The sequence below is a fragment of the Charadrius vociferus genome, unplaced genomic scaffold, assembly GCF_000708025.1.
Source record: "Charadrius vociferus isolate BGI_N301 unplaced genomic scaffold, ASM70802v2 scaffold298, whole genome shotgun sequence".
Classification (NCBI taxonomy): Eukaryota; Metazoa; Chordata; class Aves; order Charadriiformes; family Charadriidae; genus Charadrius; species Charadrius vociferus.
In genome coordinates this window covers 1,449,614-1,471,436 of record NW_009649936.1, presented here as the reverse complement: position 1 = coordinate 1,471,436, position 21,823 = coordinate 1,449,614, and the positions used below count along the sequence as shown (strand labels likewise).

The 21,823-nt window shown below is 37.9% G+C and overlaps 1 protein-coding gene across 1 annotated transcript in view; it reads right to left on the bottom strand.

Moving 5' to 3' along the window:
• TTC3 (tetratricopeptide repeat domain 3) overlaps positions 1 to 21,823 on the bottom strand; it is a 69,071-nt gene that overhangs the window by 29,007 nt on the left and 18,241 nt on the right. Inside the window, exons 11-20 of the mRNA XM_009891362.1 lie at positions 21,543 to 21,705; positions 21,370 to 21,418; positions 20,161 to 20,320; positions 16,905 to 16,959; positions 10,762 to 10,822; positions 8,260 to 8,326; positions 5,399 to 5,536; positions 4,260 to 4,340; positions 3,431 to 3,543; positions 102 to 228 (exon numbers count right to left, since the gene is read on the bottom strand). Coding sequence (XP_009889664.1) covers positions 102 to 228; positions 3,431 to 3,543; positions 4,260 to 4,340; positions 5,399 to 5,536; positions 8,260 to 8,326; positions 10,762 to 10,822; positions 16,905 to 16,959; positions 20,161 to 20,320; positions 21,370 to 21,418; positions 21,543 to 21,705 — 1,014 coding nt within the window. The remainder of the gene's footprint in view (positions 1 to 101; positions 229 to 3,430; positions 3,544 to 4,259; positions 4,341 to 5,398; positions 5,537 to 8,259; positions 8,327 to 10,761; positions 10,823 to 16,904; positions 16,960 to 20,160; positions 20,321 to 21,369; positions 21,419 to 21,542; positions 21,706 to 21,823) is intronic.

Sequence of the window (21,823 nt, the reverse complement as noted above, 5' to 3'; positions counted from 1 at the left end):
GGGGGGAGGGGGAGGGAAGAAGGATAACGACTTTTTTATTTTTTGGAAAGGCCATTTGACAGAACAGGGTTTTATGCTTTTTTTTTTTTTTTTTAACATACCTGTAAATTCTCTGTTCGTGTCTCTTCAATGACCCAAGATGTTGTGGGCCAAGTTAATACTCCAGGTACAATCTTGCGATTAACCATTGTTTGCGATTTCATAAACTGATCAAGCGCATCTGAAAATCTTAAGTTTGAAAGTGGTACACGTTCAGATCATATATGAATAACTCCTTTACAGCCTGTAATACTTTCACAATTTATGTTATCATCCAAGGAAAAAAAAATTGTAACAGTAATAGCATGTGGAACGAAAGACAAGCCGGTTCATTAAGTTATCTGTTTAAGGACTCTTCAGTATAAAAGCCTCGAGGTGTGAGCCAGTAAGCCAGCCTGGGTAAGGGGCCCGGAGTCCAGGCACAGACACGAGGCAGACTGAGAGCCTGCACTGATATTCAGGGGACCCATAAACCTGGGTGTGCTGCTCAATTCATAGACCGGGGGCATGTCTATGGTCACAAATGACCTTCAACCCTGATCAGCCAGGAAGAAGGTACAGGACTCTGCTACCTATACTTCCTTTCTACATGAGTTCAGGTAGTGCCATACATGGGAGCTGCTCTGCCTGGGATAGTCTGGGTGTCCAGCTGTGTTGTCATGTGTGTGTGTACACACCTCTTTGGGACACACACTACAGGTCACAACTGCCAAGGGAAACAACAGCCACATCCGTGGGACAGGAACGCAGACACCCTCCGGGTCTCAGACTGCACCAGGCTACGCTGCAGCAGTAGGAAGGAGGAATCCCCCCTCAGCATCCAACAGTATGACCAGGTGCTTCTAGATATTCTATGTGAGGAGGGTTTAAGGTTTAATATCAAACTTATTTATTTGGCATTGTATTGGGTTTACATGGCAAAGGTGGGCAGAGGGGTGGGAACGAGTGCTGCAGGGGCAGTCTCTGTGCTCCCATGATCTCCCTACAGGGCACAGCTGAGCCCCTCAGGCAAGATGGTAGCACCTCAGGGAAAGCATGGGTAAGGAAGGAAAAAAAATGTTCTGCAGAGCTGCGAGGAGTAAGTAAAAAACAGTGTGAGAAACAGCCCTTCAAGCACCAAGGTATGAAGGAGGAGGGGAAGAGGTGCTCCAGGCATGGAGCAGAGATTCCCCTGCAGCCCCTGGAGAAGATTCCACTGGAGCAGGTATCCACACTGCAGAATCACAGAATGGTTAGGGTTGGAAGGGACCTCTGGAGATCATCTAGTCCAACCCCCCTGCCAGAGCAGGGTCACCTACAGCAGGAGGTACAACATGCAGCCACGGAGGACCCCTGCCAGAGCAGGTGGATATGCCCCGAAGGAACTGTGGCCGGTAGAGAGGCCCCACACTGCAGCAGGGGAGGAGTTCGTGGAGGAAGGCATGGCAGAGAGGAGCTGTTACAGACTGATCACAACCCCCATTCCCCATCCCTCTGGGCAGCTCAGGGGAGGAGGAGGTAGAGGAATCAGGAATGAGGGAGTGAAGTCGAGCCTGGGATAAAGGCGGGGTTGGGGAAAGGTCATTTTCATTTTTTAGTTTGTTTCCCACCATCCAACTCTTTTTTTAACAGACAATAAACTAAATTATTTTTTCCTCAAATTGAGTCTGTTTTGCCTATGCCTGTCATCAACAAGTGATCTCCCTGTCTTTATCTCAACCCCTGGGCTTTTTTCATCTTATTTTCTCCCCCTCTCTGGTTGAGGGGGGGAGTGGGAGTGCAGCTGGATGAGGGTCTGGCTGCCAGCCAAGGTCAAGCCACCACAGGCGTCACTGGGGATTTTGATTAAGTAGAGCAGTACAGTGATATACTGAAATCACAACACAAGTATAACATAGTAATTGCAATACGCAGTTTAATCAATACAAATGTGATTTCCATTACCTGTCTCGATATGCTTACCGTCAGGATGCTGGGAAAAAATACCATCAGGAATACCCAGGTTGAAGCCAGCTCAAGCTCTTTGCTCTCTAGTTTATAAGTTGCCCAGTTTCTGCACTTTCTGTTCGGCTGAGCCATGTATATGCTCCCCCCCTCTCCCCATGCTGGTCTGGCTAGCTCAGGATAACATTACTCTTTATCTGTCTCAGGGAACCCTATGACTCAGTGGTGCAGCTGCCTTATCTAAAACCAAGGTTTCTCTCCCTGGTGTTGAGATAAGCTAAGCTTTCTCTATGATACATTTTTCCCCTCAAGATCACAATTTTTTGCCCTTCTCCTATGAGCTCTCCTCCACTGCTGGGGTGTACTGGTCGGTCATACCCCTGTGCCCTGGAGTCCGCTTGATGCAACGGCTTCCATTACATCCTTAGCAGTAACAAACGTATGAATTTAGTGATTAACAAAGAATAATTAAAAAACCCCCACACGTTGTTTCTCAAATGAAAATATCTTTCGTATCAAGTATTGAAGCTTTATATTATACTGTGACATATGCTCTGAACCCCTTAACCAAACTAGCAGTAGTTTGGTAGAGGCTCCAAAGGAAGAAAAGGCCTGAGCCGTAGCTGGGCCAAGAACTCCTCTAGTTCCAATATGTTCTCTGAAAACCCACATAGGAGCAGAGCGACACAGTGAGCATCGATGCATATGAGCTTGGAACACCAATCATGCAATTAACACATGAATAGCGGGGTGGTTTTTCCAAGGCTCATTTATCAAGGAACAAAGAAAGCTGTGGGTAGAAGTAGTCTCATGCATACCTTTTCCATTGCATGTAATTTGACTATGAGCCAACCGCTTTAACCCATAAATATGACAGCCTAAGTGAGCCTTCTTTGAGCTCTTCCTGCTAGGCAGCCTGGCTGCACAGCAGTGATCTCCCCTTGAGCTGGGGCACCTCTCAAGGTTGCTCCTCAAGGCAGAGAGATATTTTACCAACAGCAGACCTTTGGTAAGCAACTGATACCGTGCATAGCTCTGTAGTATGATAACTTTGATTTTGTTTTGGGAACTTTGATTGAATGCTGAGTTGATGCTAACGAAACAATCACATACAATCCTTTAGACATAAACCGCTGACCAAGTCTGGGATTAAGTCTGGATCCAGCCACACCTAGATTCCTCTCTGAGAAGGGGTTCAGAAAGTAATGGGGTCCACTCTGAACCTCATGATGCAGTGGGAGGGCCTCCCTTACCCTTTGCATCCCCCGTCTCTCTGTGAAACATTCTAACTCAAGTGTAACTCAATTTTCCTTTGTATGTTTTCCCATGCAGTAATTAATAGAGTGAACCTTGCCGTCGAACGTCATTAAGTTGCACTTCCACAACATCATATTAAAACCACTTTGCTAACACCTTTGACGATGGTTCTTTAAGCAACCTAAATCACCCATTCACGACATATACCAACCTGTTTTGTCTGAGGTATACTTTTCCAATTCCATAGTATGCCAGACAACAAAATCTTTCTTCCTGGTACTGTTCAATTATTTTCTTAAACTGGTCTTCAGCCTTTGTCAATGCCTTTAAAACAAATTTAAGAAAAAATATGTGACACTTTGCTAGAAGCTTTTCACTCTTCCTCTCCTTTTTTTGCTCCAGTAGAATGGGTCAGTATGCCCTATTCTTTGATCAGTCTTACGAACAGTAAATAGAATTAAGCAACCTTATGATCACACACAACCGCTTCCCTTTTTTAAAAAACAGAAACTTCTGTAAACATGGTCTCCCTCTGAAATAATGAAATTAAATGACTGAGCTCACTGAGCTACAAACACTCAGACATTTTTAAATTCATTTAAGACATAGAATATTTTTAAATACTGCAGGAAAAGACCCAAACAACCCCTCTCCCCTCCCCCCCCCCCAAACCAACCCACACTTGCGTTTTGGTGTTTTCCAGAAAAAAAAAGCATTCTCTTTATCTTGTTTTAGAAGCAGAATGTTTGTGTTGGAAAGACTAGTGCATAACCAGATTACAAAAAAAGTAGAATAATTGATTATACTTCAGTAGTACTTAAGAATCTCATTTGAAAGCATAAAAAGAAATTTTATTTGGTAGCTTAATTTATCCAAAACCATTAAAAATCTAGTCCAAGAGAGTAAACTGTAAGATAAAAATGTGACAAAAGCTTGCCTTCCCCACTCATTTTATGTCTGTTAGAGAGAGGCAAAAATGGATGGCCAACTACCTGAACTAGAATTTTGAATAAAAGCAATATAGTGGCTTAATGTCATACCTCAGGTTGTCCTATTCCAAGAAGAGCAGTGGCATGTCCATAGATGATTACAACATAATTAATAATACGAAGATTCAGTTGCTGCAAATAGAGTCAAATTATAGTAGTAGCACGCACAAAACCACTTTGCTGGTAAGTAGAGCATTACTGTCTACTGTGAATTTAAGATCTTCACTACAACAGAGCCAGGAAACGCTTTTCTCATCCTTCTTATCATAGCCTCTACCCATATTTATGTTACAATTAGCATAAAGAGTGAAGGTTAACTACACCTTTACTGCTGGTCATTTGGCACACCTGTATATTTCAAAGTGATACAACCTGAAATATTTGCTTTTAGAAATGCTGTAACTACAGGCCTGACTATGTTGACTTCATGCAGTGCAGTATCTTTGCTACATTTGACGTTCAGAATTGAGAAGATTTTTTTTCTTCTTTTTTTTTTTTTTTAATAAAAAAAGAACCCTTTCTCAACCTTTTTCTTCCTAATAAACTAGGTCACAATTCCAGACGGATTGGTGCATTACTTTCTTGGACAGACTTGTTGGCACTCCAGCAGCCTTTACTAAAATGGGAGCTTGAAACACAGCAACACACGTGCACATATATTGTCACACAGAACTTAATAAAACAGTACAATAATTTAAAGAAATCTGTGATGACAAATGGGTCAATGGCTGATTGGCTAGATACATATACACAAAATTTCACAGTATTTGCCCTCAAAGAGTTATCTGACCTGAAGAATATAATTTTTTTTACCCTACATTATTATGAATAAAAGTTAAGCTGACAAGGGACAGTAGTTTTTTTATCAAATAATTTGATGAGTATCTTGTATTATTCTTATAAGAATATTATTTTGGTAAATATTTTTCAGATTGCATCTAGAAATGCACATGTATGCTGAACATTACAAAAATACATCCTATGCTACTATTGTTTTTCTTTTTTTTTACCCTGTTCTCATTTGTAAGTTTCTTGACATACTTATGACTGATACATTTGGCATTGTGGTCAACATCACAGGCAACAATTCAATAATAATGACTATTTTGGTGGAAGGAAAGAATGAAACACAGTACTGAAAGCATAAACTTCAATTACTCTAATAAACTAAGGTACTCTTCTCAGTTTACCTTTAATTCTGAAGGATTCAGAATGCACAACAATTGCGAAAAGGCTTGTTCAGCACTATGACACCGCTGGTCCATCAAGGCTGTATAACCATCACGAATAAGGGATTTAACCTCTTCTGGCAACATAGTTAAATCCACCTAAAATATTTAGGAAAATAGTAAGTCCAAAAGAAAACAGTCTTTTCCTTTTTCATTTTAAAGCAAGCAAGCTATTTGCTAAAACACTTATCCAACAGACAACTGTTAAAATTCTGTACTTCCTACAGTTTTACCACAACTCTACTTTTAAAGCAGCAAATCAGGTACATTTTTATAAAACTCTGTTTTAAATTCAACTTCTAAAAACTTCAGATTTTCATAGACCTACCGCTGCTAATCTCTTAAAAATCTAGGTTTTGTTCTAAGTTTAGATCGTTTTCTCGCCAGAGGTTTCAAGTTTAGTTCAAACATCATTTTGATCCTTACATATTATTAAAACCAAACCCTGACTTATGCCTTTCTCACTTGTACACTCCATTTTGTGTACAAACATTTTTGAAAAACCTGAGAACTAATTCCTTCTGCCTGGAATTTCTCTCCATCTAGGTTACTAGGTAATGCTAGAGCGTTTCAGAATACATTATGTTATTAGCCTTTCACTACAGTTTCTTCCTGAAGCTTGTGGGAATTTCCAGCAGTGAGACTGTAAATCAAGACAAGCAGTTGCACAATTAGGAACTTCTATTCCCTTCATCTGTTGAAACACTAAAATAAAATTAGCTTTGGGAAGCGGATCATCATGGCAGGGTAGAAGTAATTTGACTATTTAAGAAGCTGCTCCAACACCTACTCCTGCAATCGTGAGCAAAAGAGAGTAATAAGGAGGCCCAGCCACGTGTTTGAGGCCACTACCTCATTTCATTATGAATTAATCTTCAGTATTAAGTAATGCTACTTTACAAGCTTTTTATTAACTGCCCCCTTTTTTCCCCTCCCCATATGTTAACATTTGAGGCTGGGATTCTGAAGACAGGGTCATGGGCACGGAAAAACTGAAAGAACGGGAAGGTTTGGGAAGAAGGAAACATAACATTGTTAAACATTATTCTAATGGTGTACTTAATTCTATTCCTGTGAACTGAATTAGGCTTTTGACGTACTAAATTTAAGTCATGTCCAGAATGTATTTTCCTAAGCATCTATGAATTTCAATCTTATTTTGTCTTCATCCAGTCGACTGACCAAAAAGGACAAATGTAAGAAAATACCCATGATCTAATGACAGTTATAAACAAAAGTGTCAGGGACACTGGAAACTACAAATACATACAGAAAAGACCAAAATGCAGAAATGAGTTAATGAAAAAATGATTAAGACTCACTTTAATTTCCTAGAACTACTGATATAAGGTAATGCTGTCAGAGCATATAGTTAGAGACCAGAACTTATATTAATGTAATGTTAAGCTACATGACATATGAAGCTGATTAAGCTAACTAAAAAGTTACTGTCAATACTAGTAATGCATTAACGTTACAATAATAGGTATTTTAAAGGAAAGAAGAGGTTTTAGTGCAGGAAGAACCTGCACCTTCTACTGAATCCACTTTGTTGTATGAGGTAATTAATAAGAATAGAGATTTCTGGTATCTACTTCCCCAAATTAACAGAGAGGAAATCATGATTTCATTCAAGAACTTTGGGATACTCATCGTTCATTGCTGCTAAGACCCGAGAAGGAGAATTCTCAATTTATGAATTTTATAGCATTTTAAACAGTCCCGCAGGGTTAAGGATGGCAAACTAAACTACATATATGTAAGCAAAGTAAAAAACTTTATCATAATTGATAATGGTGTGATCAGGCTAAAAGACATTATTCAGAACATCTACTACATAGTATAAATGCTATAGCTACTATTCATTACAATTATGATTTACTAAAACAATTGTTCAAAGCTAGCTTGATAAGTAATTATTTTTGTAGAGATTGATGTTACTCACCCATGTTGACAACTGCGTGTAGCTCTCTTTCATTCAGCCTCAAGGGGTAACCCTTGAGGGGCATCCCCATTCAAGGGAAGAATTCCAAACACACTCCTAAAGAGGGGGTGTACTAGAATCCCTCCCATTCAAAGATGGGACTGAGCTTTTACAGTATAAAGTGATTGACTGCCGGTCATTTGTTGTTAAGACAAACCTTCTAGCTCAGCAAAACACTTTATTTTATCATTCATTTCTTCCTCTTGGGAACATCTGGTTTTACATCCTACCCTGTTCTTGGGGCTGCCAAGTCAGGCTAATCCTCAGTGTCCTTCAACACTAAGGACACTAAGTATGACCTCCCCACATCTGGAAGTTTTCTGCCAGAAAACTCATACAAGTTGGGCAATGTTGAAAACACCCCCCCACACACACACACATCTAGGCAGAGCATCCTGCTACACCGTTCAACAAAACAATCTATGATTATTTACAACTATATGTACCAAACACAAGAAAACACATTTAGTCAGAACTTTGGGAGGCGTATTAGAAATCCCCAAATGATTCCCAGCAATTTTTGTAGTTTTTCTTAGAAATGAAGATAAAAGGGAGCTTTATTACTAACTCATGGTTTTAGCTAAGTTATTCTATGACTACACTTGAGTTTTATTACACTAATTTCCAGTGTGAGGTGTTACAGGAGGGGAAGGAGGAGAAGGAAAAAGATGACTACCAGCAACAAAACTATATAAATCAGCGTAATCACATAATATTTGTCTCCTGATAAAGGTTGGGCCAACCATGAAGCATTAAATTTTTTATGAAATGAGCTTTTAGACTAAAAGGTGACAGATCATTTACGCTTGAGGTCATATGTTAATGAATTCCCAGTTACCTGTTGCATGGTACAGAAGAGTTTATCTTGGATGGCTTTAGGCTCTACATTCAAATCAAGGTGATCTCTACAAATAACAGAACAATGGCATCATGAGTTTGTACATCTACTTTACATGTAATCTTCTTTCCAAGAAACAGAATTTTCTGTGCTTTTAATCAACCACATCACATTTGCCTACATGGTAGAGATTATTATGGCACACTTTCACAAGCACATGTACCATAATGCTATCAAGGGTTATGATACTATTCATGTAGTTCACATACTTCTGGCTCTGGAACCACTAGGCCTTCAGGGAAGTAGCAGTCTTCCTCATTTTATTTGTTTTCTTTTACCTTCTCCACCTTATTCTCAGCTGAATTGGTCTTATGAAGGGGTGGGACAGGTGATTGGAGAACTTCCCTATACCAAAGGCAGCAGTATAAGAAGGTGCTTAAGCCTCTTTCCCCTTCTCTACTCTTCCTAAGAACAAGATCCTCTACGCTAGCACAACCACTACGTAAAATCAAATACATGTAGCAGCTATGCGTGGTGGGGGCAGGGAGAGCAGAGAAGAGAGGAACAGAGTTGTTCTTCCCAGTTCTTCCTTTCCACTACTGCAGCACAAACATCATGCACAACTAGAGAACAGAGGAAGTATAATGAAGAGGCAAAGCATTGCTTCATGCTCTAAACTAAAGCCTCAGTGCTAAAATTGCTACTCAATCCTTTATGCTACTGTATTGCCTTTTGCTAATACACATTCAGTTTTGTCCCACATTCAAAGGCATCAAACACTCATCTGAGATAAGTTCTTGACAGTGTCAGAGGATTCCCTAGATTTTTGGAAGCCCAGCAACCTACCAATTACAGAAATGGAGAAAAGATTGTAACTGAGCATGCACCTCGCTTGTTGAGAAATACCATATTTTTTATAAATCTAATAAACTTCCCCATGAGAGAAGCAGTTTTGTAGATCATTCCATTGCTTCAAAGAGGATTTGTTCCCATAGTGAATTCTAACTTCTTCCTCACTCCTCTTAAATTGAAAGGAAAGAGAAGGCAGCAGCAACCCAGTTAAATAACACAAATGCCCTCTCCTGTGACAAAATTTCAATTGTCCTAGCTACAGTGGTATCCAAGAAGAGTCATGGAAAAAAACAAAATGATTGTACGGTATGATATAGACTAAAAGATGGTAGGTTTTGTCACACTTAGATTAGGACTGGGGATAATCAAGTTCAACTTCCAGGTTTCCTGAAGGCTTCGACTTTCCTACTTGAGAAATCTGCCTTTAAAAATTACCACTTAATAGAAACTTTCCTATTTCATTGTAAACACCTTATTTTGCCCTACCCCTCATCTGTTATTAATCATCCTAAACACCACTAAAAAACCCTATCTTGCATACAAGCAAGAATGTACAGTCAGAGCTTAAATTTCTCTAATTTCACAGCTCAGGTTAAAACACTGAAAGCTTCCATCTCTGCGTGGCCCTACATAGTAAGTCATTATTTGTCTCAGTCACCTTACAAATAAGTCAGCAGGCACAGTTCCTTACTCCTCAACTATCTATTGGATGAAGAAATACATTGGCATACAGAACCACCTATAAATGCAGCCATTTCCCCAAACCTGTTTGGAGCACGTTGGCCCCAGTATCACTGGAAATAATTGTTTCTTTTTTTTAAACTTAGTTTTAAATGTTAGAACAGATTGAAGCATAAATTTTGCCTATCAAATCTATAGTGCTTTTTATCTCAAATAATTCAATTTCGGCCCCGAACCATCAAACATACCTATTTATATTCAGCATGTTCTATGGGGAGTATTCATGTACTTAAAATTAGACATCGATATGCTTTAAGTGAAAATTCAGATCTACAAACAACTAAAGAACTCTTACTTAAAGAGTTCTTTACTTCTTGAATAGTGAATACTTTACTTTTTGAACAGTGAATACTATTCAATTCTGAGACTGACTTACAATGCTTTCCTCACAGTCAGATCTCTTCTTAATAAGCATATGTAGTTGCAGAGAAGTTCTAAAGGTTATTTGGTACAAAGAATAGAACTAGCACAAAGAGGCCTTGAAAATAAGATAGAGGGTGAGTTAAGTCGCGGTGTAAGTTTGAATGTAACAATTGGAACGAGATTCCGATTATCTTTTGCTGTAAAGGAAGAACATATTTTGTTATGGCTACACTGTGTGACTTGCTTTTCGGCAACAGTTTTTAAACAGTGTTTATTAAAATTATGCCTTCATTTACTGAAATTCAACTAAGCTTTGGAAATACTTAATTTTCATGTAATAACTCCGGCTCTTCATGAAAACTGGAATTTTGTGAACTTTAATCTGCTATCTTAACATGAACTATATTCTGAAGAGTATGTAAACAACATAATCAAAGCAATTAGCAACAAGCAAGCAGCAAGTTAAAGTTGCATTAACTCCTTTTTAAGTGCTACATAAAATAACTCAAAATAATAACACATTAAAAAGTAAGTAAAATTTCTTACTTTGTTTTTTCAGAGTCGCCGGGTTTGGTTTTTGGCCTTCCTTTGTTTTGATGACTTTGGCCTGTAATGAGAAAAAGTATTTCAAACAAAACAACCATCACCTAAAACAAAGGAAAAAATGCACTCGGAACTCACATTTTGCTTTATAACTAACAGTTGTTAAACATTTATAATATCAAAAACAAACACAACTACAAAGTTTTTTAAAAAGCCACCTCTGAGTGTTACAGCATGTATTTGGTATTATTTTTATTAAATAGTATAAGATTTTATTAATCCTATAAAGGGGACAGATACTTCAAATAAACAGAAGAATCTTAAAATTCTGGAAGATATGAACGGACTCTACAATATTTGTAACAACTATTAAAGTGGACTCCGAGCTAAAGAAATCAGTACAGTATACAAACCCATAGTTGATATTATTCACTATTAGTTGATAGCTAGAATTTTCAAAGGGAATAATAGATCACTATGGATGTTCAAGACTGACTACAGAAATTTCACAAAGTCTGCTACTTCAAAAATACATTGCTAAAGGAGTTAAATTCAACCCGCATTAATCTTAGAAATATAAACGTGAGTCAGATCAAGATAAATGTCCCTGATTGCAAAATAAAAATGTTTGACAACGTAGAAATACTGAATCACAAAGACAAGAAAGAATCTATCATGTGATACTGATTAATTTCTAACTCTGAAACTTAACACAAAACTTTACAACTTCAGAGATCTAACACTGTCTATGAGTAGTTACAGGGCTCTACAAGCCAAGTAAACAATTCATTGGTAACAAGGAAGAAAACATGTTTTAATACTTTATTGTAATTGGTCAAACACAGGAAGCCATGCCATTAACTGCAAAATAATCTCTCAAACATTTTCTGTGGAATTAAAACATAACATTAGGCATCTGAATGTACATATGAATACAATTAAATCATTACGTTTTTAATTTTCAATAATTTCAAAGTTAGAACTTTACAAGACGTTAATGACTCAACAGCAACAGTGACAAAATCCACTTACAGAAGAGCTGCCTTCTAGTAACCAGACGATTAGACAAGCAAGACAAAAATAAAATCTGATAAGGAACCAACAAGCATCTGACAAGTTCAGTTGCAGAACTGCTGAGCATCACATTGCAGGTGTTCCTTATTACACATGGTAAGCTGAAGGGGTGCGGAGCAGCATATTTTTTTCCTAGTTAAACCTAATAGATTTTACAAGGCATATAGGAATCCCACCTTCTGCCTCAGCTACCTGTTCCAAGAGAGGACAGTACCAGCTATGATCTTTCAGAAGTAGTTTAAAAGGTAATTATAACTTTCTGATATTGGACACAATCACACATACAACACATAGTCCAGCACCTGGATTCAAGCTACTTAAGCACTGGAGCCCAAACATAAGGCACAGCTACCTAAATCATTAAATATCGCTGGATTTATTATTATGCTTATGCTGAACTACCATAAAATCAAACTTGATAAAAGTAGTTATTAATTTTATATATAAAGTTTCAGTAACTACCTATGCTTAAAAATGTTTATTTCATGACATTCAGAGAAGTATTTTATACGATTAGATAAAAAATACTGAAAGACACTGTGGAAAAATACAAGTCTACCCATTTAAGTAATCTTACTCAAGCCAGTGGGATATCTCATGTACTTATTTCTCAAGTTAAATCGCATGCATACGCACTTCGTGCCTTGTGCCACAGATGATTTTTGTTCTGATTAATTTAAATTTTATGTCATTAAGTAGTTTTTAATGAAAAATTAAGTGTCACGAAGACAGAACATGTTCAGAATTATTTAACGAACCATTTCTTAAAATTGTCACACAGGAGTCTGAATAGGTATCTGCTGAAACACTTCATATGCATTAAAAACTCCAAAGCTACACTAATAATCATCACAAATTCCTCAAAACAAAGACATTTAAATGATGGAAAACAATAATCCTTTTGAAAGCCAAGAAAAACTTCAAGCATATCATCATTTAACCATTTAGAGACAGACATATATCACCTTTTCTTCATTATATAGGTTTCCTTCCCTTAAGGCACCAATTTATCATTGAAAACAAAATCTTCATGAAGATAAGGAAGATAAGCTTTCCCTCTCACCAACCAAAGAAAGAACTGATCAACACTGTTTTTTCATTGAATTTTAAAAGCCATTCAACAAAAATTATTTTAGAAAAATTTCCTACTTAAACTATTACTCCCATATACCACACAACTTAAGAAGATACTACTTTCAGATTTTTAAAAAGTACTTTCAAATAAAAGTAACAAGCAAATCCCGCTGAATTATAGTTAAAATACTTAGGGAGATACATTAATTCAACAGCAAACATGATTCACTTACCCCATAAGCATTTTAAAATACTAGTAGAAAGAGTATTGCTTTTGCTAGACATTCCCATTAGAAACAAACAAAGATATTTAACAGAAATGTACACACGCTCAAAAAAATAGTACATGCAGACAAAAACTGAAATTAAAAAGGACAGTAACTTTAAGATAAAATACAGTGGCATAAAGTTCCTTTACATTAAATCTCCTGCAAGTCTTAAGCCCTTCAGTGAACAAAGGCTAAGAAAAAGAAAGCTATTCTTTCCCACCCACAGTAACTTGTATCAGCTAGTCATTCAGAGCGTAACTCCTCCTTTCAAATCAAAGCCAAATCAAGTATTTTCTTCTACATCAGTACTGACATAGTAAGTAGGAGGGGGAGAGGAGGAGGAGGAAGAAGGAAGAACTGAAAAAAAAAACCATGGAACCAGCATGGTGGGGTTTTTTTTTGTTTTTTAAATTACTACATTTAACACAACATATCATAGTCCTGTGATCTCTTTAGCCTAGAAGAATTTTCAGTTCTCTCCCAACATTCAGCTTTTCTTTATCCCTGTTCCCTCCTCAATCTCTCAAACTCAGCTATCTTTCTGACACCCCTACGCTCCACCAGTATCAGCAGCATAAACAGACTGCAGACACCCCGCCCTTGACTATCGGCAGCATAGACAGACTGCCGACACCCTGTCCCCTGACCAACATGTGCAGCTGGGCGCTGCCCACATTTTTCATGTAAAGTACAGTTCCCTCAAATCCCACTACTGTTGGTGGAGCCAAGGAGCAGCGCAATTCTTCCTTGCATTCAAAAGGCATTTGCATGATTTGGTCTTGCTGCCAGGTTCCCTGGACACCAAGTGTCCACAGCAGTCTGCTGGAGCCAGGACATCCCATATAGTCCTGTGTTTGCTATCAGTGATCAGGCGGGTCACTGTATGGGCACAGAGTTGCTGATCTTTTGCACTGCCTCAATAAAGCTTTGTTTTGTAACATGTCATCAGGCTTCATTACTATTTGGGACACACCTTCTTGCTCAGGAAACAATCTGGATTCACTTAGTTTTCACTTGCTTCGATCTCATTCAAAATTCCCTATGGCTTCTGTACATTTCTTATTTTGCCCCTTTGAACCATCTACCATATAGTTCCTCAAAACTGATTTGCCTTCCAGAGCTTGACTTCCCATTTCTATAACTTTTCCCTGATTTATGCTTTCTGCAATAAGTTCCTTCAACACTTTATAGTTCCTTTTCTTTTTTTATTACCCTACCACATAAAATCTTTTCAACAAATTCACCTCGACTCTTTTTTCGCAACCTTTCCTGCATTTTTCATCTCCCAATAAATCCTTTAATTCTTCAAGATGTTTGCATATGTCCAAAGTCCACAAGAGAAAGATCACTTCTCCTACTGCTCATTTAAAAATAATATTTTGTAGTATGCCTTCACTGGCTTCCTAAAATCAAATTTTGCAATGCTCTGCACTTTGGCACCTATTCAGCTGGTATTTAAGTATGCGGGAAAAAAAAAACCAGCAGTACAGCTGGCCACCAAGAACTTCAGACTGTTGCATGGTGAGGACTAGAAGGACTTGGAGGTCACAACTTTAGAATACAGCGTGAGCATGCAGCTGGTCCAGATCCAGTAGCAATATTCCATACAAACATTACAAATAAAAACAATTTCTGAATGTCAGAGAAATATCTTATGCTTTCTTGGTCACAATAGGTTTAGCAGGTAAAAAAAAAAAAGGGGGGGGCAAACAAAATTCAGGAAAAGATTTCACTTGGAAGATCAGAACTGCTTGCACTTCACTGTCACCACAGAGAACTAATTCTGGCACCGTAGGAGTTTTGGGGGGTGGGAGTTCTCTCTGTAAAAGGGTTGGGTTTGTTTTGTTTTTTAGTTCATTAAAAAAAACCCTGAGCAATAAATCACACCAACTTGTAATGAGTGACAGAGGATAATTTGCTGATCCAACCAGTTGCTCAAGGACCATCTGGACGAAGGTTATCTCAGGCCAAGGTTAAACATTATAATTGCTTGCATAATAAGAAAAGCTTTATCGCAATGTTAAGATTTATGTCTTATGCATCATTATAAAGAAACACAAGCTGTATTTTATATAAACGACAAGAATATGTCAGTGTGAACAGACCCATATTGTGTAGCTGTTAGTGAAGCAGCAATATTTGGCTAATTAAACAGTCTTGTTTGCCATATAAAGAAATATTTTAGGTTAAGCAAGTATGTAGGGTGGGTAAACAGTGAGCGGGCTCTACGGAGGGAGGGGGGGGGTCACGTCTTACCCAGAGAAGGGGGAATATGGCCTTCCTCCTAGCAACAAGGGACCGAACCTACGAAGAGACCGGAGAAGACCACGACATCCCGGAACTAAAGAGGCTATAAGAAGGGGGCTCTAGCAAGGGTAAATTTGCGAGCCCTTGGTGGAGCTGCGACTCCCCAGCCACCCAACGCTGCTTTTGCTTTCCTTCCTTAATAAATACTTGATGAATCCATTTTGGGCTTGATTCGGTTCATTTCAACTATAACAAACTTATACCTCTTAAAGTTTGTAACTAAAGATCCACTCTGATAAATATTTTGTGGCCTCCTTACGCTCTAAGTGCAGGATTATTTTCTTAAGGATCTGTATGGAGCTTCTAGTAACCACAAATGAATTATGAATATTGAAACTACCCACAGACTTCTCTTGAATTTTGTGACGAAACAGGAAAAAGGACTTCACTGAGAGGTTCAAATTAACAATTTATTTGGACTTCACTACAGGTCCAATACGTCACGTTCTATGTGTACAATGGCCATTACACTATTGCAGTTTAAAAGAGATTAGCAGAATACACTATTGCAACCTACAAATGATCCCGATAAGTAACAACACAAACCACAAGCGCACTAGGTATTAGTACCTTAAAAGAGTGCACCAATCACAAACTTCATAGCATGCCATTTATCATATGTATGTTTCTTAGTCACTTACCCTCTCTCTCAAGTAAGGTCGCTTAATCCCTGGGAAATTACCCTGTACAGCATCCTGGACAAGGCGGGGACGAATCTCCTACAAGCCAGCTGTATCTTTGGAAGATTCCCCATTTTTCTCCCCACACCTTGCGGTTTGTATTTCCTGATTCTGAGAGGGTGCAGGATTACGCCTGAGTGGATTACACTATCTGGGATATTTACCTCTGGTGGTGTGATAGCTAAGTCTCTGTTGCCAATTTGTGATGTCTAGCGCTCAAAGTCACGGGAATAGTGGTGGGATGGGACTCAGGGCATTTTGTTTGTTAAGGGCCATTTGTTTTCAGTTCTTATCATGATACAATGTTGAGACAACCCCGGGCTGAGCCGTTTTGCAGCTCCCCCCAAGTTATCTCTGTATAGACAAGGCAAGGCAGAAACGAAGCTGAGTCAGATGACAACTCCCTGCATCTCACCTATTGTGTTCTGAAACCGGTTTGGCTGGGTGCTCCCATACAATTTAGATCCTATACCAGTCTCAGAAGGAGGGAAAGCATTTCTAGCCTGTGACTCAGCATGCTACTTTTTAGTTCCAGTTTCAATTCTGAATTCATCTATGTAGATTCAAACTACAAAACCATGGAGGAAATAATACAGAAGAGAACTAAGTAACTGCACAGTAACAGTGAAACATGATAGCTTACTGTTGTGAAAATAACACTAGATACACTTTTGCTTATTAATAACAGCAACAGCAAGGGAAGAACCAACTCAGATTTGACAAATAGCAAAAACGAACTCACTTGGTGGAAACTCCAGAGACCAACCTCTGCTTTCTGTTCTTTGGATGTCAGTCACCTAATAACAAATATGTTAGTTTGGTTCTTGTACAGATAAAAAACTAATAGATATTACTCACTAAATATAAGCAAAGAATAAAACACCGAAACACTAAAATTTAACAAAGAAATGACAATGATAATGCGGTATATTATGTCTCCAATCAAGAGATAAAGAAAAATAATTGAAATGTTTTTGTACATTTATAGTTTTTTTCCCCCAAAATTCATATCAATTTGTATTATCTACTAGTCTGACAAATACTATCCTTTTTTTGCAGTAATACTCATCTGGAAGGAAGATAAATTTACACAGACCTACATTATGACGATTTTCATAGTATAAAAGCAGATGAAAGTTTTCGTAAGGCAGTCAAAAATCTTAAAGTGCTTCTTGTGCGTTCTAGAGATGGCTTTCTTTTTCAACAAGTTCTAACTTTCATTTCCTTCCCTTTGCCCTTGTACGTTGGTTTCATGAGTCTTTTTGCTGCCCCGCCCTCCTGTGAAACCTGAAAGGGTTGGTTTTTTTTTTTTCCTACACGTGCATGCTAAATTGTTCTGACCTTGCCAGTAGATTCATATTCTTTCTCATCTTGTTTTCTATATTATATAGCTTATTTATAACACCCTTTATAGGCTAAATTATAAAAAACAAGTTATTAATTATCTTACAATGATGACGGTAAAGACAATCAAGAAGAGGTTTAAATGCTTCTTTTAAATTAATAATTAGTGTGAAAGAGAAGAACCGTCTGTAAGCAAACTGGAGGTTCATTATTAAATGTTTACTTCCATGCTGTTACAGCAGGACTGTCACTGTCTGCATACAGCTAGCAAAGCAGCCACCTCAGGATTTATATACAGGAACGGTTTACAGGTTCCCCATGATACTGCACGAGATAGGCACTAAGACAGCAACGGCTGGGATATACCACTGACATCCACTAGCGAAACTCACCTAAGTGAAGTTAAGCACCAATGAAATCCTCCAACTGTCCATTTTTTTGGGATAGTGTGTTTGTTTTTTAAGGAATAAAAATATATGTACTGGTTTTGGCTGGGATAAAGTTAGTTGTCCTCATAGCAGCTCGTATTGCACTGGTTTGGATTTGTGATTAAAACAGTGTTGATAACAGAGGGATGTTCTAGCTATTGCTGAGCAGTGTTGCACTGCATCAGGGCCTTTTCTGTTTGACACGCTGCCCTGCCAGCAAGTAGGCTGGGGGTGCATGAGAAGCTGGGACGGGACACAGCCAGGACAGCTGACCCCAACTGACCAAAGGCATATCCCATACCATATGATGTTGTGCACAGCAATAAAAGTTGGTGAAAAAAAAGGGAAGTGGGGCTGCAGGGGGTGCACAGGGAATTCCAAGTTATGGCATCTGTCTTCCCAAGCAACCATTATGCATGATGAAGCTATGCTTTCTTGGAAATGGCTAAACATCTGCCTGGAAGTAGTTAATAAATTCCTTATTTTGCTTTGCTTGTGCATGCAGCTTTTGCTTTGCCTGTTAAACTATCTTTATTTCAACCCACAAGTTTTCTCCCTTTTACACTAAGGATTCTCTCTCCCGTCCTGCTGAGGGACTTTCAACAGTTAAATAACCTTCTAAAGGGCAGAATTAGACTATTTTGTTGGCCGATTTCTTTGGTCATCGTTCACTAACATGTATCCTTAGTTTAATTATTTTTCAGGAACAAAAATCAGCCATGAACAGAGAACAGTTTATCAAGCTTCTGTGAAGGATGTACTCAGCTCCTTGAGAAAACAAGTGGCAGTTTTGTTCAGGCTTCAAAGTAAAGGCCGAGGCTGTGACCAGGCCATGAAATTCTCTAGTTCCAACCTGTTCTTTGAAAAACCACACAGGGACAGGTTGGCATGGTGAGCTTTGATGTACTGGAAGTACTGATGTACTTTGGAAACTGGAAGACCCATCGTGCAATTAACACATAAATAGCTGATGGTTCTTCCCAAACTGATTTGATCAAGTAACAAAGGAAGTTGTAGGTATGAAGAGTCTCATGCTTACCTTTTCTAACACACATAATTTCACTATGAGCCAACCACTTTACTCCATAAATACGACAGTCTGAGTGAGCTTTTATGAGCTCTCCCTTCCTAAGTAGCTAGCAGCACAGCAATGATCTCCCCTTGAGCTGGGACACCTCTCAAGTTTACTCCTAAAGGTTCAGACACCCCTTATCAACTGCAGATGTTTGGTAAATGATTGATACTGCCTTTGTATCACAGGGCATTAAGATCTTGTATTGTTAACTTCAAATCATTATTATATCCGCTGTGCAGTAGAGTAATAGACTGAACCTTGCCATCAGACTTTGTTAAGCTTCACTTTACAACATCTTACTTCAATAAAAGCACTTTTGCTGCTGTATTTGAGAGTGGTTCTTTAGCAGTCTAAAGTGAAGTGAAAGCTTCACTTTCTCTTTTTAACATTCCACACCAAAAAAGTTAATAAAAATAATCTAGGAGAATATTTGCACTTGTAAAAATTTTTTTAAATTGAAAGAATGAATCTAAATAATTACAAAAGATTACTAAAATAACACAAGTCCATCTTGCATTTTACCACTACACTTGTTTTAAACACACAAGCCAAACAGATATCTGAAAACCACAAACCCCTAGTATTAAATACAATCCAGTTAAGCATATTATTCATACTATTTATTTACCCAATATTTTTCCCATACTAAAGAAATCTGTTTACAGAGCATCAAAATAATAGTCTATAAGCATGCAAATACCTTAAGGTCACAGTATCAGTGCAAAACAATGCTCTAGTATAGCAAAAGCCCTGTATATGAATTAACTTTGGCTAAAGCATCTCCCACTGAACTCCATTATACCAGTACGCCTTAACCAAATCCTCTCCTGAAGCCAAAGGGAAACCCACATCCGAATGCATATTGATAGGGAGGACTGGACGGTTGATTAAATCAGATATGACTTCAGTCTCACTTTCAATAACCCTGAAGAGACCCCTCTCCTCCTCACAACATGCAGCCTCCACCTTCTCATTCAAGCAACCACCTCCCACCTCCTTTCAAATCCAAAGTTCTGACCACAGATTTGGTAGTTAAATATTACATGAAAAGTGCACTTGGCTGAGAAAGTACACAATTATTAAAACAGTGGCTGCAAAATTTCAGCCACACCATTAAATAACACATTCCAGGATGATGAAGATCAACACACTGTTAGTCTTGTAATGCGAGATATAGTGTAACTTACCCTGGTATCATGTTTTTGCAGACAAGGTTGATCTTTAGGATCACACTGCATTCTCTTTCTGTCTTTTTCTATTTCCTTTTGTTCTTGAGAGGTTATTAAATGAGATTCTGGAGAACTGCAGTCTCTGATATGTAAAAAGAGAGAACCCTAGTCCTTCCAATGTTGATGTCTTTTCCCGACATTTAAGACACATACCATACATGTATCATGAAAAAACTAAAGACGAATACAAGAAGTCTACCTCTCATAGAAGTGTAATGGCATAAGCATATTTAAAGGATTTGATCACACAGCCATTTTTTTATACCTTCAAATTGCACAGTCCAAAGCTATGCAAATATTAACAACAAAAAAAGCACCGTTTTCTATAAAAGGGACAGGAACTGTACTGCACATTTAAAAAACAAACAAAATCAACCTTGCCCAAGGCCACATTTTATTTGTGCAATAGAGAAGAGAAACAACTTTAAGTTCTTCCAGAATTTTAAGGTTTACAAAAAGCTGTTTAGTAGCTTACTTACTGTATTGTTTTTGACTGACAGCATATCACTACAAGTAGATCAATAAAAATCAAAAAGATCTTTCAGAAAAATGTTTAATACAAAAGTTATGGCATATATTGTAACTTAGCTGAATCTGTGAATATGCAAATTCTCTTATTCTCCCTGGGCAAGGCAACAGCATAGAATAGATGTGGCAAAACCAAGTTCCTACAAATTAGCATACACATTCATTTTTACCATTGTGAAAATGTATTTGCTAGCATTCAGTTCCTCAAATCAGCTTAATCTCCTAGTGAACTTTACATAGCAAAGTTAACATAAAAAAAGTGGGCGTGACTGCACTGACGTTTTCAGTCACCAAATTCCCTTCAATTTGGGAGGATAAAAAACATGCAAATTTAACTGTTTCCCGTTGTTTCCAACATGGGTAAAAAAATGCTGAAGGAAACTGCCTGGAAGTGGAACAAATCTCAGTATAGCTCATTTCGTTACTAGAAGTCCTCTTTACTCCTACACTGCGCTTTGGTTGCACTTCTGATCAGTTTATTCCTTCTATTTTTATTTACTGATAAATAACAAAATTTAAGCAATATCTATGCTATGTATTACTTAAATCTTATACTAAGCATTGCTAATTTAAAAGAAAAAACCTCACTTGACATTTGCTTACTTTTTCTCAAGAAGCGACTTCTTTTGTTTCTGTTTATGTTGTTTAATACCTATATAAAATTATATAGAAAGGGAAAAAAATAATAAAAAAAAATTAGCTAGTTTCAAAGAAAAGTTACCAATGAAGGAATTCTGCTATGTTCAAAGCAGATCTTGAAAATCAGAAAAGGTTACCATTGATTTCTTCTAATGTCTTCTTTAACTTGTCATTTTGTTGAATAAGATCTTTAAGTCCATCAAGAATATTCTTGCATAGTTCCTGAGCCCTCTCATTAGCTTCCAAAGCCAGCTCATGTTCCCCCAGCAATGACAGTGCCTTACAGAAGTGGTAGTGACCCTACATGGACATAAGTTCAAGTTCCAAGTGTTCATTCACACAAATAAGAAAACAATTTATATCCAAAACAGCTGCAGTAAACAATACAAAGTAAAATTTTACATACTCAGAAGTTATC